Below are 17,610 nucleotides of genomic sequence, written 5' to 3' on the forward strand. Positions count from 1 at the left end.
CAGGTCTGGATGAACCTGAAGGTTCCCAGAATTACAAAAGATGTTTAGAATAAACCCTCAGCAGGGGACCCCAAAATAGCCTAATTAGGATTGAGTGTGTTCATTAACTATGGAATGCAAATTGTTCAGGGCAAAAAAAAAGATTTTAAAAAGGAATGGCTCAAATCTGGAACACTGATTAGGAGTGTTCCATGCTAAAATATTCTGTGGAGGCTCCACTTGTGTTCTTCTAAACTTCCAGTTACACAGGTGTACTCAGTTTCAATTGATGAGGAAGAATCAGCAATGTGGCTGGGTATATATTGGATTACTCCATAAAGCACCAACAAGTGTCAGGCATTTGTCCCTGATTTTCCAGAATGCAAGTCTCCACACCCATAATTTAGCACCCCAGCCAATCTTGGTTGCGGGGGAAAAATGCATCAAAATCATGAATACAGTACAGATATTAATACCAGTGAGACACATTCAAGACTCTTATTTTTAACTGAGTCAATCTATTTTCTTCAATTACTCACAGCATAAAAGTTCATTATTATAGCCAGCTGTATATGCTAGGGGAAAAAACCAGTGTCTACAAGCCAAACCAGTATAAGAAATAAAATGATCTGGTGTGGGAAGCCTATAGCCTCTCAGATGTTGTTCAACCCCATCAGTCCCAGTTAGCATGGTCAATGGTCAAGAAGGATGATGGGAATTGGAGGAGAGGGTCCAGTAATATCTGGAAGGCCACAATTTCCCTACCCTGATCGATAGAACACTGTAATTAATCCACAGCTAGGAAGGAAGAAGGCACTACACACATTTACACCATCAGATACTTACAAGATTCATCAGATGCGATGCTGGGAAATTTATCACATTCAGAATCTTCTGAAGTAATAATCACCTGAAGCGAAGATAGCTCCGTTTCCAAAAGAGGTTTCGTCTCATCACCATTCTGCCATTTGGAATACCCAAATATGTATTCATAGTACCTGGAAGTGAACCCAGAAAGATGTTATGCACAGCATAAATCTATATATTCCAACAAGATCTTTGTTAGGGGAGGCAGGTCTTTTGTTGAGGGGGGGAGAACCTAAGTTTGCTATGTATTTTTATTGATGGGAGCAGCTGCCCCTCCCTGTCCCTCCCTGGCTACACCCATGTATTCCAGTTTGACTACATTTCTTACCGACTGAGCTCCTATCAGGCTTGGCTAACCTGTGATCCTCCAGATGTTGCTGGATAGCAACTCCCATCATCCCTGATCACTGGCCATGCTGCCTGGCGCTGATGAGGTTTGGGAGTCCAACAACATCTGGAAGGCACAAGATTAGCAATCCCTGATTTATAGAAATGCTTACAGGCTTACAGAAAGCACAAGTAGGATGAGTGCAGTTTTTAAACCCCATCTTGACTTCAAGTTGATACAGAGTGTGAATTGAGGGGTGGGCATGTTTTGCAAACCCATGTGTCGATCAGTATAGCAGTATGTGGCGGATGAAAATATGCAAGCTGGTTTCACATATTTTGAAAGAATAACTCCTCACTAGGATGGTTTAGACAAGTAGATTTTCAGGCTGCCTTCTGGACAATCCTAAAATTTTATCAGGCGTTTCACCGAGAAGGTTACGGGAACACTAGAAGTGGCCTTCTTAAACAGAGTCAAAACATTCTTCTGCCTGGGCTCAGTGCTGTCACCCCATATGCATGAAGCTGGGTGAAGCAATTAGCTTCGGGAAACAGATCTGACCCCTGCCCTTCCCTGCCACTGTGCCACTACCAGCCCCACTGAGGCTTCGCCTGTGCTACTGCTGCCACAGTGCCTTGCCCTCACTGCTGCCACAGCATCATAACAGCAGCATGGGTGCAGCTTCAGGGAAATTATGACTAAAACTACAGTGGTACCTTGGGTTACATATGCTTCAGGTTACATACACTTCAGGTTACAGACTCCGCTAACCCAGAAATAGTGCTTCAGGTTAAGAACTTTGCTTCAGGATGAGAACAGAAATTGTGCTCTGGCGACGCAGCAGCAGCAGCAGCAGGAGGAGGCCCCATTAGCTAAAGTGGTGCTTCAGGTTATGAACAGTTTCAGGTTAAGTACGGACCTCCGGAACGAATTAAGTACTTAACCTGAGGTACCACTGTATTTCAGTTGAGGGTACAAAGGGTACAAGGTTGTTGGCAGTGCAGGCAAAAAGGCCCTGATCTGTGGCAGGCAGGCAGGCAGGAAGGTGATGTGTGTGAGTGTGTGTGTGAGCAGCAAGATGTTTCCTACAGTGGTAAAATGTTTTGGGCTGCCCCTGGTTGTATAGCAGTGGCTCACCAAGGTTTCAAAACAAGAGTCTTTCGTGGCCCTACGTGGAGATTCTGTAGACGAGATCTGGGGCCGCAGCCCTTCCCCAAAGGTCAATCTTTCTTGGGAGACAGAAATTTCACAATATTCAATGGGAATGTGCAGTCCCACAATTGTGTTGGGCATGCACTTTTCCATTTACACAGGAAAACAAGAACAGGCTATAAGGTCTGGACAGCATGCTGCTTGAACTGGATGTGCTCCCTAAAAACAAACCATTCCATGATGTACCAACATTGCCACAGCAAGGCAAGTCTGAACACACGCAAACCTGGTCCAGTTGTAATGGATCTTGACAACCTTCCACACTAGGTTTACCAAAGTCACTCAAGATCAAGATCCACAATCCAAAACATTGTCCATTTTGTTTCCCTAACTGCCTTGTGTTTGTGGCTATATCTACTGTATCAGGAAGGGGAACTTCCTTGTTTGTGATACTTTAAACTATGTGTTGTAAACCAATAAAGTGTAATTTTTTAAATAATAAAAAAGAAAAGGTTTGAAAGCCACTGTTTTACTTCATCAGGATGATTATTTCCTTGTTTGTATAAACAGCAGTGTTTAGGGTACTAGTGTTTGCTCATTTTGTTGAAAAATTCACATGACACTGGCCATCATTCAACACAAGATTCATTGGCGTGCGTAGCCAATGAATCCAAGCACACCTATCTCTGTGCAAGTTCACACGACAACCCTGTTCTTGTTTACATGACCATTATTTATCCTAGGGTGAAAGAGGCAACTAAAGAAACTTCGATCCTGTCAAAAGATACTGACTCATATCATTTCAGCTGATGCCCTTAGGTTATCCAAGTAGCAATTACGGTACTCTCCAACTACCCATTCAAAAGGAAAGAGAGCAAGTAAGGTTAACAAAATAGAACCTGGTGGTTGGTGGCTCACTGAAGAACAATGGATACCCCCGACACCAAATTTGTACAAGCTCTTTTTTCATTTTTGATGCTAGAAAATAAAAAATATTCTGTGCAACTCTACTGTTGAGAACAGATCCTCCAACTATTCATATTAGGTAAGAATAGCTCCACTCCCTCTTGCATCTGTTTTCATTTAGAAGGCGGTTCTCTCTCAACTTAAGGTTAGCTGATTATTTTTTCAAGGTTTTTTGTGTCATTCTGATTATGTCAAGGTTTTTTGTGTCATTCTTTTATTATCTATTAGATTTCTATCCTGCCCTTCCTTCCCAAAGAGCTTAGGACTCAGTGAATAGATGGAAGACAGGCATGAATCCTGTCCCTTTAAAAATTCTCCAGGCAAGAGAATTTGGAGCAGGTGCAAATTGTCATGGCAAAGTATTACAGGTGAGAGAGATGCTGTTACGGTGAGATTTCCCTTGCCTACATACACAAACACTCAAAGGTACAGGAGCTCCACCCCTCTTGCATCTGTTTTCATTTAAAGGACGGTTCTCTCTCAACTTAAGGGTAGCCAATTTTTTTCCCTTATGTCAGGGTTTTTTGTGTCAGTCTTTTATTATCAGATTTCTATCCTGGCCTTCCTCCCAAAAGATCTTAGGTCTGCAAACAACCAAGCAGCAGAACAACACATACGGTATATATAGTTGCTGTGGTGAACAGCAGCATTTTCAAATTGCTCCTGAATGTTAGTAACAAAAGAGATGGATGGACACATCTCACCACGGAAGGTAAGACCCAGAGAGCCTTCCATCAGCTTCGGCTGGTTGCCCAGCTACGCTCCTATCTGGACAGGGATAGCTGTCCAACAGATAACTACTGTTGTCTGTGCTCTGGTAACCTCAAGGTTAGATTACTGCAATGCGTTATACGTAGGGCTGCCTTTGAAGACCCCCCAGAAACTTCAGCTAGTGCAGAATTCAGCGGCCACGTTGCTCACTGGAGCAAGATGGTTTGAGCATATTACACTGATCCTGGTCTGTCTCTTTCCACATGAACCTACCCTGACCCCGAGATCATCTTCTGAGGCCCTTCTTTGTGTGCCTTCTCCTCGAGGCCCAGAGGGTGATAACACGATAACTGGCCGCCTCTGCAGTGGCTCCTCGTCTGTGGAATGCTCTCCCCAGGGAAGTTCGCCTGGTGCCTTCATAATACACCTTTAGGCACCAGGCAAAAACGTTCCCTTTTAAGCTTCGTTTGATTTGATTGACACCCTATGCCCTTTTAAAATGTTGGCGGGGGGGGGGGTTATTGGGTTGTTGTTTTTATTTTGATTATATATTTTGTGGTTTTATATTTTGATTCTGTTCCGTGAACTGCCTGAGACCTTCAGGTATAGGGTGGTATATGAATTCAATAAATTCAATAATAATTTAAAAGCTACACATTTAAAGCACATCACACCTCCTAAAAGAGAAACAAGGGGTTGCTTAGGGTGCTGACATCTGCAGCTCTATGCAAGCTACAATTCCCATGATTTTTCTTTTTGTGGTGGTAGGAGGGAAGATGTATATGCTCTTAATTGGATGGCCTGCATCTACACATCGGGTCAACGCGTCCCCTGTCAGATTTTGCATGCCGCGGGAGAAAAACACAACAGCCCTTCCCGGAGAAAGACAAGAGAACAACTCGAGCGGGTGCAGCTTGCAAGAGCTGAGGTGGAGCAGGGCGGCTTGGGCTGGGGGTACGAGGAGGCAGCCCTGCCCGAGTTGAAACCGAAAGCTCTCGCAGCTCACCTCCGGAACGCATCTTGCAGCAAGGAGCAGCTCGGCCCCGCCGAGGAGCCCGGGCCGTGGACGATCTGGAACCGCTTGGGCGCCAGCTGCAGCCGGGCTGCGGAGACGCGGAGCGAGCGGGGCAGCGGCCAGAGGGAGACGGAGGAGGAAGCCGCGCTCGGCGGCCTCGCCGCCTCCGGGCCCCAAAGCAGCTCCTCGGCTTCGGGCGGCCCCTGCGGCTGGTGCGCGAACGAGGCGGCAGCCAGCGCCGCCGAGACCCACAGCACCACCGCCAGCAGCTCCATGGCTCCTCTGGCTGCCGGCAGCCGAGGAGCGTCGAGGTCTCCCAGCCGCCGCAGTCACCTGACGGACAGGGGGCCGGGCTCTCCCCGGCAACGCCCAGCGCCGAAGCCTTACTCATCCTGCTTGCACGCCCCGAGGAGGAAGTGTCCTCGCCCCCAAGAGTTGCTCCTCCAGAGGAAGAGGCAGGCAGAATTTGAACTCAGAGCCCGGGCAGCGCCTCATGTGCTCAGGGAGAGCCCCCCCCCCGGCCGTCTCCCGGCCACCCTACTTCCCAGGCCAAGGAAAGGCGAACGCTCGAGAAGGGCGGATTACAAAACAATGGCCGCTCTGTTCTCTCCCACCCGCGCCGCTCCACCACTGAGGCGTGGAGACGAGGCTTGCCCGGAGACAACCCAAAGGCGTTTTGAACCCGAAGGCAACCCCCCCTCCAAATAATATCATCATTATTATTATTATTTAGCTGATCTTAATCCTAAAGGCTCCCAGGGCTGGTTACAGCACAAAAATAGGTTGACTTAAAGGCCAGTCCTTGTTTCAAGGCAGAGGAAGCACACAAAACCACCTTCAGGTTTCAGAGTTTTGTGTTGTGTAGGCTCCTATTTGTTATGTGCAAATGGCTTTAGATACCTATTAGGTCCATAAATTACCATATAACATATATTCAGCACAAAAAACAGCGACAATTTGTTCTTGACAAAGGACAGCTGGACACATAAAGAGCCCCATTACCTTCAGTAGCTTAGGGCCTCATTAAACCTAAATCCGGCCCTGCTTCTGCACATGGCTTCTCTGCTCTTTCAGATCATCTGAAATGGGTTGAATTGACTGCGAACATTTATGGCAGTGAACATAAGTAATATGGAAGGTTACATGAAAAGTGAGATCAAACGAAAGCAAGGAAATTTATTTGTGAGCACTGAGTCACAATTCTGCTGGAGCAGTAAACATGGTCTCAGCAAAAATTAGATTTTTCACGTTTGCCCCTTTTCTAGCCATTATGATCAGCAGCTTTTCTAACATTGTGTTTCCATACTAGCAAAAGCTACAACTGCCTGTCAAGCAGCTGCTAAGAGATAATGCCACAATCAAGAAATAAGATGGAAAACTCCCCCCCCCCCCGCGTGGTTGCATGTCAAATTCAAGAACTCTGGAAGCTGTCAGGGAGGAGTGTTCTGTCAGCATCCCTCATCATTGTGTTGTGAAGTTGGAATTCATTTATTAGCACATTGTTTTGAGAAAGCATCCTAGATAGTATTTGCCCAGAGGCTCTTCCTGTTTTAGGAAGAAAAACTCCCAGGCCCCATTCCGTCTGTGACTCATTCTAGGTTTATGGACCACACCATATTTGTAATATGTTTTCAGTACTGTATTTAAATGTAAGAAGGAGGGTGTGTTGTTTGTTTGACTGAGATTGTTTCGTGGTCACGTTCAATCCAGAGAGCTCCTTCATGTTTGAGGACTTGAAGAGGGAAAGTCAAAACCCCCAACAGACATGTCCAAGACAATTGGACTGGGGCATTACTGTAGTTATTTCTATCAATTATGATTGCACAAATTTGAAGACATAATGGCAAAAGGTGTTGTGTGTGTTCCTAGATTGCCCATTCTGCTACACATACCCCAAATCTAGAAAGGTTTGCTTAAGAATAATATCATTATTAAGACAATAAGTGCATGATTTGATTTTGCTCATTTCTGGATTTGGGACCTCAACACTGCAGTCAGGTTTCAAGTTTACCTCTGCAAGTTGAAATAAGAATCTTGGGACTTGATCTACAGCTAGATTAAAGGTAAAGGAACCCCTGACCGTTAGGTCCAGTTGTGGACAACTCTGGGGTTGCAGCGCTCATCTCGCTTTACTGGCCGAGGGAGCCGGCATTTGTCCGCAGACAGCTTCCGGGTCATGTGGCCACCATGACAAAGCTGCTTCTGGCAAGCAGCACATGGAAACACTGTTTACCTTCCCGCCGGAGCGGTACCTATTTATCTACTTGCACTTTGATGTGCTTTCAAACTGCTAGGTTGGCAGTGTGAGATTTTGACCAGCTTCGGCCCATCTCAAGCTGATACAGGCTCATCTTATCTTGAGCCCAAGCAGAGTAGTCCACACAGCAGAAGGATAAGCAGTATGTGCCACATTCTTAACTTTATTTCCACTCTATGCTGAGAGAATACAAACATGCATCTTGCCTCTGTGAGAGCAGAGAAGCAACTCCTCTCGGAAACAAAGAACACTGAGAGAACACTGAAAAACAGGAAACCAGTGTACGTCACATCCAGTCTCCCATTCCCATGGGAATCCAACAGTAACTTTTACTGTGGAATGCAAAACAATGTCTTGTGACTGGAGTTGCTGCTCAGTGAGGGAAATAGAAACCAACAGGCAGGAGCAGGGCCAAGCAATGGGAGCTCACCCCGTCGCGGGGATTCAAACCGCGACCTTCTGATCGGCAAGCCCTAGGCTCTGTGGTTTAGACCACAGCGCCACCTGCATCCCTAAAGCTAGATTATCCGATTAATTTTGGCCACAAAGCAGTTTTCCCTGGTTATTTTCATGGGATTAAAAGCTTTGTTCAGATTTCCAACCCTCCAAGAGAGCAGACATTTGCCTGGCATGATAATTACCAGATTTCACTGTTTGGTAGCATAGGCATTACAGTGGTACCTCGGGTTACAGATGCTTTAGGTTACAGACTCCACTAACCCAGAAATAGTACCTCAGGTTAAGAACTTTGCTTCAGGATAAGAACAGAAATTGCACGGTGGCGGCAGCTGGAGACCCCATTAGCTAAAGTGGTACCTCAGGTTAAGAACAGTTTCAGGTTATGAACGGACCTCCAGAACGAATTAAGTTCTTAACCCAAGGTACCACTGTACACAGCCTGGAAACATATCATCCGATATAGCAAAGACTGAAGTGCAGAGTACAATGCCCACCCAGCAGGGCTGGCCCAAGACATCTTGTCACCTGAGGCGAACCACAAAATAGCACCCCTATGCCTGTCAGGGAAGAAGGGACAAGCGCGTGCACCAAAGGTGGATATAAAGATCTATGTCAGGCTCTGCCGCACCTGTGGATCCTGCTGCCTGAATCGGTCATGTTACCTTGCCTCAAAGATGGGCCAAACCTTGCCACTCAGTAAATAACTTAAAACAAACCCACCATTCACCTACCAAAACTGTCTGAAGAAACAGAGTTCCCATATTCACTTAAACAGCTCTTCTAGTTTTCCCATTTGGTATTACCCCAAACATTTCCCCTTAAATGAGATGATAGCCCTCAGTTCTTACACCTCAAGAGGCAACTGATCTATAGCTAAATCTGTATCCAACCTGTATCCAAAAGCGGGCTGATGAGAAGGTAGCAAATTGGATACAAACTATCTGGTGAGGATTCGGATGGGATGCCAGTGATGAAACGAAGCTAAACATTGCTTTTGCTATGATGTTGAATACAAAGAAGCATGAGAAACGGAAGCTTAATCCCTTGAATGGCTACTACATCTCAGGCAGAAGGTATGCACCAAGTAGGTCAAGAATAATGATACAGGCCTGGAAATACTCAAATCAATACAACAAAATTGCATGCATAAACAGGAAGTCAAACATGGCATGAATCAGATGGGTAAATACATAGTTCTTCCGAAGACATCAGATGAATCAGAGACTTCAATATATACTGATTTAACTAGTTATAATCTTTGCAGTAGGTAACCCTAACTATGCAGTTACGTAAGTCACAATTGTCACCCACACATGTAACCACACACCCAGTTCCACCTAAGCCTTCACTTCATAAGATATAATTGCTTAAACATCCCTGGGATCTGAACACATAACTGGTTACAGGTTTCTGTGTGCTCTTACAAAAGGGACCCACAAAAGGCAGTTAGGTCTTTCAGATGATGGTTTCATAATCAAACTTTAAAAAAAACTAACATCCTAACTATTGTATGGACCGAACTTACTATAACACAAATGCTGGTCATTCAGAGCAATTAGCCAACTGATCAATAATTCTTATTACTTTTTTGGCAAGCAGAACGTCTAGGACGAGACTGAGGAACGTTTGGTCCAGCTGATGCTGCTGAACTACAGCTTCCATCATCCCTTGCCATTGACCATGCTTTCTGGGGCTGATGGGAGGTGAAGTCCATCAACATCCAGAGGGTTCCTGCTCTAGGATGAGACCCAGAAAAAGAACACAAATGGTATCATACTAGGCAGATGTGAAGGGAGCAGTGAGAGAGGACAGCTGTTTATGAATGTCCCATCATGTTCCCTGTTACTGGTCTCCGCTCCAGATGGTGGATAAAGCTATCAATGGCTACTACTTGTTTTTAATGTTGTAACCCACCCTGGGGCCTTAGGGTGAAGGCTGGGTAGTAAATAAATAAATAAATAAAACTGATAATTGTTGTTTGTTGGCATCCATCTGTCTCAGGAGACTAGTGGAGTGTGCCTTTGTGGGCAAAGCCAAACTGTTGAAATGTTACAGCACTGGCTGTGTCTGTAGATGTGCTGGTCCAGGGAGGAGGTTACCGTGGGGCGAGGTCCAGGGCCTGAGTTGAGGGTCGGCAGACAGTCCTCCTTGGGCGAAGTGGGGTCCACAGCGAGAAGCCGGGCAAGGACAGGAACTCTGGGGGAACAGGACTGGATGCTGGCCAAAACAGCTCATCAACGACGTTGCTCCCGCAACCTGGGACCGGGCTGACTGGCCTTTATCTTCTCTGAGGCCAGGGGCGGTCCCGACCCCCAGGAGACCCGCCTCTCCTGGCCTTAAGGCGAGCACTCCTCCTGCAGTTAAGGAGAGGCTGAAGGGTTACTGGACCCAGGGGGAAACTCACCTGTAGGCACTGAGTCCTCAACCACCTCCGGAGCCAGAGTAGATTCACCTGGTGCCTGCTCCTGAGGATCCGGCACAGGTGCAGGCACTTCAGAATCAAGGCCCTGCCCCAGTTCAGCCGGCCCTGGAGGCGGGGACTCCTGTGCAGGCTGGGATTCCTCCGGTTCAGCCTCTGAATCAGATTCCCAGGCCATCACACCAGAGAAGGGTCAGTAGACTTTTTCAGCCGGGGGCTGGTCCATTGTCCCTCAGACATTGTGGGGGGCCAGACTATAAGCCATCCCCCCATGACTCTCCCCTCCCTTCTCCACAACACCGGACGAGCCCAGGTGGCTGCTTACTTGTGTCTTGAGAGCAGCAGGGGCTGGTGGCGGCGGAGGGACAATGAGCGGTGCGTGAAAGGGCTCTGGAGAGGGGCTGCTTAAAATGGCGGCCGCTTGAGCAGTCAAGTTGTGCTGCCGCAGATGCACCATGGCGTTTCTTTTCTCTGCGTTCCTCCCAGCGGTCACTTCCCCTCTGGTCACTGCTACGGATGCACAACTTGACTGTCTGTCTCCAGGCACTGCAGTCGTCTGCAAGGGATTCCCACATGGCAGGGTTGATGTTGCCAGCCTTCATGTCACGTTTGTAGGAATCTTTGTACTGCAGAGTTGGTCTGCCAATGGGCCTGGTGCCTGAAGCCAGCACCCTGTACAGCATGTCCCTGGGGATCCTGCCATCTTCCATTCTGTGGACATGACCAAGCCAGTGTAGACATTGCTGAGACAGGAGTGTGAACATACTGGGAATGTGGGCTTGGAATAAACTCCTCCTCCTCCTCCTCACAATAGCTTTGTTCTACCTTAATTGTGGGAAGTACCGGTAGCATGCCTCTGAATACCAGTTGTTGAGAATCACAGGTGCAGAGAGTGCTGTTGCACTTAGGTTCTGCTTATGGGCTTCATAAAAATAAAAATAAAAATGCATCAATCATCTTGACAATCAAGGATACAGACACAACTGTACACATCATAGCATCTCAGTGCTGGGGTGAAATGGTCTCACTCATACACTGCTAAAGACCACAGAAATGCCAGAAGCAAAGGTGGGAATCCAAATAATGAACTTACTTGAACTAGGTAGTTTTCTGTGTATTCCTGACTAAAGTGGAAATATTATGAGGAGCAGACTTATTAATATTTGGAGAAATGCACCTATGCATATGAGAAGCTTGTCAAACATGGAAGCCTGATTGTAGCTCACACCACACCAACATAAAACTTTTGTGAATCATTTTGAAGGTTCCAAATGAGAAGACAAAGAGTCATCAGTGTAAAATCTCAACCAGTAGGTGGCAATAGACACCTTTGAGTTTTGTAGGTTGCTTTCAGTTCATTTCAGGTACAGTGGTACCTTGGTTCTCAAACACCGAAAACCCGGAAGTAAGTGTTCCGGTTTTCAAATGTTATTCGGAAGCTGACCCTCCGATGTGGCTGTCGGCTATTGTTTCTAGGGCGCCTGCACCAATCAGAAGCTGCACCTTGGTTTTCAAACATTTCAGAAGTCAAACGGACTTCCAGAATGGATTGAGTTTGGTGCTTTTGTTTTTGGTATTTATTTTGCCTTTTTGTTTTTGAGGCTTTTATGGTTAATTTGTTTTTGTGACTGTGTGGAACCCAGTTTAGCTACTGATTGATTGTGTGACTGCAGAAATGGATAAAAGCCCCCCATCCAAACTGACTATCATCAGTGCAGGTAAGAAAAAAATGTAATTTTAATTTTTATAATCTACAATACTGCCTTATTTATTTTATAGTACAGTACATTGATTATTGCTTTCATTTCATGGATCAATGGCCTCGTTAGATAGTAAAATTCATGTTAAATTGCTGTTTTAGGGGTTGTTTTTAAAAGTCTGGAACAGATTAATCCATTTTGCATTACTTTCTATGGGAAAGCGCGCCTTGGCTTCAGAACACTTTGGTTTTGGAATGGACTTCTGGAACGAATTAAGTTTGAGAACCAAGGTAGTACTGTAGGATAAACTGTGGAATGAGCTTTTTTGGGGGTTGCCAAACCCTGAAACAATCAGGGTTTGGTTAGGTGCACAAAAATTTGTTCATCAGTCCTCAGCCGCCTCTCATTCTCCACCCTCAGCCTTATAGCTATCTTGGAAACATATTCCTGGAATCTTGCATTGCTGTACACATACACCAGCAGCCCTTTGTAAAGTAGGGTGTCTGGTTGCAAAAAAAGGGGGGCAGGCCTCCCACACCTTTAAAAGTTGTGACAAATAAAGAATTTCAGTTGGTGAAATTCCCTCACTTGCTGAAATGCCGTCTTCAACGTTAAGTATTAGAAACCCAGGACTCTGTCCTCTTTTGTAATTGGCCAGGCGCTGTGGGTGAGCTGCCCCTGCGCCTGCCAACCTAGCAGTTCGAAAGCAGAAAGTGCAAGTAGATAAATAGGTACCACTCCGGCAGGAAGGTAAACGGCGTTTTCGTGCGCTGCTCTGGTTCGCCAGAAGCGGCTTAGTCATGCTGGCCACATGACCTGGAAGCTGTACGCCGGCTCCCTCAGCCAATAAAGCGAGATGAGCGCCGCAACCCCAGAGTCGGCCACGACTGGACCTAATGGTCAGGGGTTCCTTTACCTTTACTTTAAGGTACCATTGTGCCTCCAGGTGTTGTTGGCTTCAGAAGTGGCTTTCTGGGTACAGTGGAGCTGCTGCTACTGGGCAGGAGGGGAGAGCTGGGGATAGCAGCATGGTGGAAACAGACTGGTGGAGCCAATCCACTGCTCATTGTGATATGTCCCCATGCTGACCTCCCTGTCACAACAGCCCTCACACATTTGGTAAGCAAGAGACATTTGCCTTCTAGAAAGCTAGCATAGCAGCTCAATGTCACCTGGTGAGTCCCTTCTGACTGTCATGGCAAAATAGTCAGGGATGACGAGAGTTGTAGCCTAACATCCGGAAGGTCACACCTGTTCCCCGTTCCTGCCCTAGGAGGAGCATTCAGTCAAGTAGACCGCCACCTGCAATCTGACATGATCCTGCCCAGACACAGGGCGGTATATGTGGCTCTCCCCATCTCTTATGGCCCGCACAACAAACCTGTGAGGAAAGTTAGGCTGAGAGTTGATGACTAGTCCAAAGTTACCCAATGACCACCATGGCCAAGTGGGGATTTGAACCCTGATCTCCAAGGTCCTAGCCTGAAACTCTAACCACTACACCACATTTGCCTTGAGAACCAGGTCCCTGTCACTTTGCAAACGGTGTCTCTCTCTCCTTTCCCAAATTCTGATCATGTTTATATTCACTGGATTGAAGGAAAGATCCCAAACGTTAAGGACCATCCGGCTCCTTTGGCTACAAGTTAGCCTTGCTCACCTGGCAAGAACCACTAGGAGAGGCCCCATTCAAACTGAGAATACCAAACTCTTTAAGGCCACTATTACATGAAACAATTACACATCTAATTGAGCAATCTGACAACAGAAAGTCAAGGGCATGATGGCCAATTAGTTGTCTATATGAATTTACTGCCTCAGTTTCAAGATAAAGAAGATGAGGTGGATAATTCCTGCGAAACCCCAGTGTTACAGCATTAAAATGAGATACAGAGCATCATGCTTATATCCCAAAAGGTCTATCTTTGAAATACATTCTAGGTGTGCCTTCTCTGGCACAACTGGTAATGCTGCTGCATGAGTGATGGAAAAGTCTAGTCATGCTAGGTGTAGAGATCCTTCCACCGGAAGTTCACTGGGAACTGATTGGAAGGAGTCACTACAAATACGGTACCAGGAAGGGTTCCAAAATGTGCTGGGAATTTCCATGAGTGCTTCACACAAGCTGGAATGTGAGAAGAATGTCAATGGAGAAGGGTGGAGTTGACACACTCATCCTCACTCATATCTCCCACCATGTTTACTTCCTGATATTTGTATTACAGTAGTACCTTGGGTTACAGACACTTCAGGTTACAGACTCCGCTAACCCAGAAATAGTACCTTGGGTTAAGAACTTTGCTTCAGGATGAGAACAGAAATTGCGCGGTGGCGGCGTAGCCAGTGGCGTAGCGTGGGGGGTGCCAGGGGTGCCGGCCGCACCGGGCGCAACGTCTGGGGGGGGCGCGAGTCCAGAGGGAAGGGACAAGTTCCTTCCTCCGCCGCACACATGCAACACACACACACACACACACACACACACACACTTCATCCCGTCGCCGAACTGCTTTTAGCCCACATACAATCGACTGGAATAGGATTATGTTACGTTTACTGGGCTGGGATTTGACAGGGAAAGCAGCGCAGCGCAGGTAAAGCTGTGTAAACAGCCCCGAGCGAGGCATCGGAGGGTTATGGAAGGGACACGGCCCAGGGCTGAGATCTGAAGGCTTCTCTTCTCCCAGCCCCCAGCCCCCACCCCATCGCGAAGCAAATCGGGTTCCCCGGGAGTGGGAGGATTCGGGGACAACTTTTTTTGCGCGTGGGGGTCGGGAGAAAAGGGCGCGTGGCTTCTTCCTTCCCAAAAGCGGCTGGACTGCGCACGCTTCCCTGGCGAAGACAGACGTGAGATACAACAATCTCTGCAAAAGCAACCCAAACAGGCGAGCCCTGAATCCCTGTTCGGGGGGCGGGGGGGGAGGGAGCGGTTGTTCAGAGGCCGAAACGTCGATCAAAACCAAACACCCAAAAGGGGAAGAGGGGGGGGTCGCCCTTCCGCGCACCCTGGTGAGCTCTGCAAGCCTGGACCCAGGGCTTCGGCTCAGTCGCGCGATCCTAACGCAGGAGTCACAACCAGCGAGCCTGACGGTGCCTGCCTAACGCAAAAGAAGCAAGTCCTATTGAATTCAATGGGGGGGCTACTCTCAGGTAAGCTTGGCTGGGATTGCTGACTGTCTGCCCTGTGGAGGCGCTGACACCCCTAGGCCAGCCCTGCTCGGTGGTGCCGGCGATCAAGGAAATAGCAGCTTTTCAAAGTTTCAAAAGAGCATCAGCCTCATGGATCTCAGGCATGGCAAAGGAGAGCGGTTCCAGCACGTGCTCCGGTGCTTCCATTGAACTCAACGGGACTTTGTAGATGCTTAATTCAGGATGCAAGGCTGCCCCCCCCTCTGTCTGAGCGCGGAGAGAGGATAACCCCTTCACCGCTTTCAACTTGGCTTGCCCTTCGTTCTCATTGGTTTTCTGGCGCTTTTTCCTATCATGTTTTCCCTCTTTCTTTCTTTCTTTCTTTCTTTCGTTCTTTCTTTCTTTCTTTCTTTCTTTCTTCCCTTTTCTTCCCTTTCCTTCTCTTTCCTTCTCTTTCTTTCTTTCTTCATCGATTCGCCATTCTCTGCCAACTGTGGAAGCCTGGAAAGCACCAAGCCTGACGGGTCAAAAACTGGAAATTCGTGCGTATTGCAGGGAGAAAAAGAGGAAGCGAAATAACGCCTCAGCAGTGGCGTAGCGTGGGGGGTGCAGGGGGGCCAGCCGCACCTGGCGCAATATCTGGGGGTTAGGGTTAGGGGGCGCAAATCCACGGGTTAGGGGGCGCAAATTACTTGCCTTGCCCCGGGTGCTGACAACCCACGCTACGCCACTGGGCGTAGCGGCAGCAAGAGGCCCCATTAGCTAAAGTGGTACCTCAGGTTAAGAACAGTTTCAGGTTAAGAACGGACCTCCAGAACGAATTAAGTTCTTAACCCGAGGTACCACTGTACAGTATATATATAAGAGTGCTCATGGCAGAGCAATTAATAACTATCAGGATAGACAGAAGCAGGGAATAGCTGCCCCATGTGGTGAACAACTGAACTACAGGTAGCAGTTTAATAGTGAAGGACTGATGTCTCCCACCCACATGGGTGTAGCCAAGCAGGGGCAGTTTCCCCCAAAAAACAATAAAATTTGATACAAATACATAGCTAACTGAGGTTTTGCCCCCCCCCAACAAAAGACCTCCCCACGAAACAAAAGTCCTGCTCCCCCTAACAAAAATCCTGGCTACGCCCATGCCGACCCAGGTTGGCCATTGGATCCTCCAGGACAAGGCCGGCCCACCTGTGAGGCAAAGTGAGGAGACTGCTTCAGGCAGATCTTTATTCCCCCTTCTTCCTGATATAGATCTTCACTTACCCCTTCTTCTCTAGGCTAGCTCTGTGTGTGTGTGTTTGTGTGTGCGCACGCAAGCTCCATTTTGTGGTTTGCCTTAGGTGCCCAACTGCCTTGTACCAGGCCTGCTCCTGGACAGTAAAGGTCTTCCTGGTTCATACTGAGCCTTGCCTGAGCAACAAAGTTTTGATCTATGCCAGGCCTCAGCAAACTTTTTCAGCAGGGGGCTGGTCCACTGTCCCTCAGACCTTGTGGGGGTGTGTGGTCAGACTATATTTTTTTGGGGGGGAATGAACGAATTCCTATGCCCCACAAATAACCCAGAGATGCATTTTAAATAAAAGGATACATTCTACTCAGGTAAAAACATGCTGATTCTCGGACCGTCCACGGGCCGGATTTAGAAGGCGATTGGGCTGGATCTGGCCACCGGGCCTTAGTTTGCCTACCCATGATCTATTGGTTCTGACTTCCGATATGTTCTTCGGTTCCTGGCTTGTCCCACAGATTCAGGTTCCCACAGCCCAGCAATCCGAGTCAGCCACCTTCTCCTCTGAGTAGATACCTTGGGCTCTGATACCACGCAGTTCAGCCTAGCACTTACCACACTGACTCCAAGAAGCTTCATTTTGCATAGGACAGTGCAAGACAATGAGCACACATGACAGTGGACATACGAAGAGCCCAGCTGTATCAGACCAAAGGCCCATCTAGTCTAGCATCCTGTTTTTGCAATGGCCAATCAAATGCTTATATAGGAAGTCTGCAAGGAGGACCTGAGTGCAACAGCAGTCTCCTCACCTGTGAATCCTAGCAAACGGTATTCAGCACTGCCTTTGACCGTGGAGGACGGACGTAACTTTTATGGATAGCCACCAAAATGAACAGTGGCATAGACTAGCTGTCTTCTTCTAGTGTTGTTGCCTTGAAATGTGGTTTGGAAATCTTTTAATAAATCAATGAAAAGAAGAAGGATAGAATTGTAGAGTGGGAGGGGACCATGAGGGTCATCTAGTCCAAACCCCTAAAACACTGGAGTCTTTTTGTCCAACGTGGGGGCAAAGATTAAGAGAGTCTCACGCTCTGCTGACTGAGCAATCCCAGAAAGAAATAAGATAAGGAGCACATGGCGAGAATGTAAGAAATTGATGTATTGTGCAAGTCAGAACATTAATAGTACTTTATTAAAATATACTGGCCTGTTAATGTACTGAATTAAAATGGCTTTTTGCAGTTATGGCCCATCTCACAAGTAAATAAGGTTCATAAATAAGGAACCGTTCCTTGAAATAAGGAACAGGTGCACAAACACAACGGCAATGCTTTCTTTTCCTTGCAAGTGGGACTTCTTGCTGCCATATGCAGAGAGATCTCCTGGAGCAATGTAAA

At 47.2% G+C, this 17,610-nt stretch overlaps 1 protein-coding gene across 2 annotated transcripts in view; it reads right to left on the minus strand.

Annotated features, from left to right (window-relative positions):
• Nucleotides 1-17,610, minus strand: part of HEXB (hexosaminidase subunit beta) — a 50,430-nt gene that overhangs the window by 14,771 nt on the left and 18,049 nt on the right. The window contains exons 1-2 of one of the 2 annotated variants that reach the window (XM_053409066.1): nucleotides 5,010-5,348; nucleotides 826-977 (exon numbers count right to left, since the gene is read on the minus strand). In XM_053409066.1, coding sequence (XP_053265041.1) covers nucleotides 826-977; nucleotides 5,010-5,293 — 436 coding nt within the window. In that variant the 5' untranslated portion in view covers nucleotides 5,294-5,348. Of the gene's footprint in view, nucleotides 1-825; nucleotides 978-5,009; nucleotides 5,349-17,610 lie in introns of those variants that run through there. The other variant, XM_053409067.1, reaches the window with a different exon arrangement.

Source organism: Podarcis raffonei, chromosome 11, assembly GCF_027172205.1.
Source record: "Podarcis raffonei isolate rPodRaf1 chromosome 11, rPodRaf1.pri, whole genome shotgun sequence".
Classification (NCBI taxonomy): domain Eukaryota; kingdom Metazoa; phylum Chordata; class Lepidosauria; order Squamata; family Lacertidae; genus Podarcis; species Podarcis raffonei.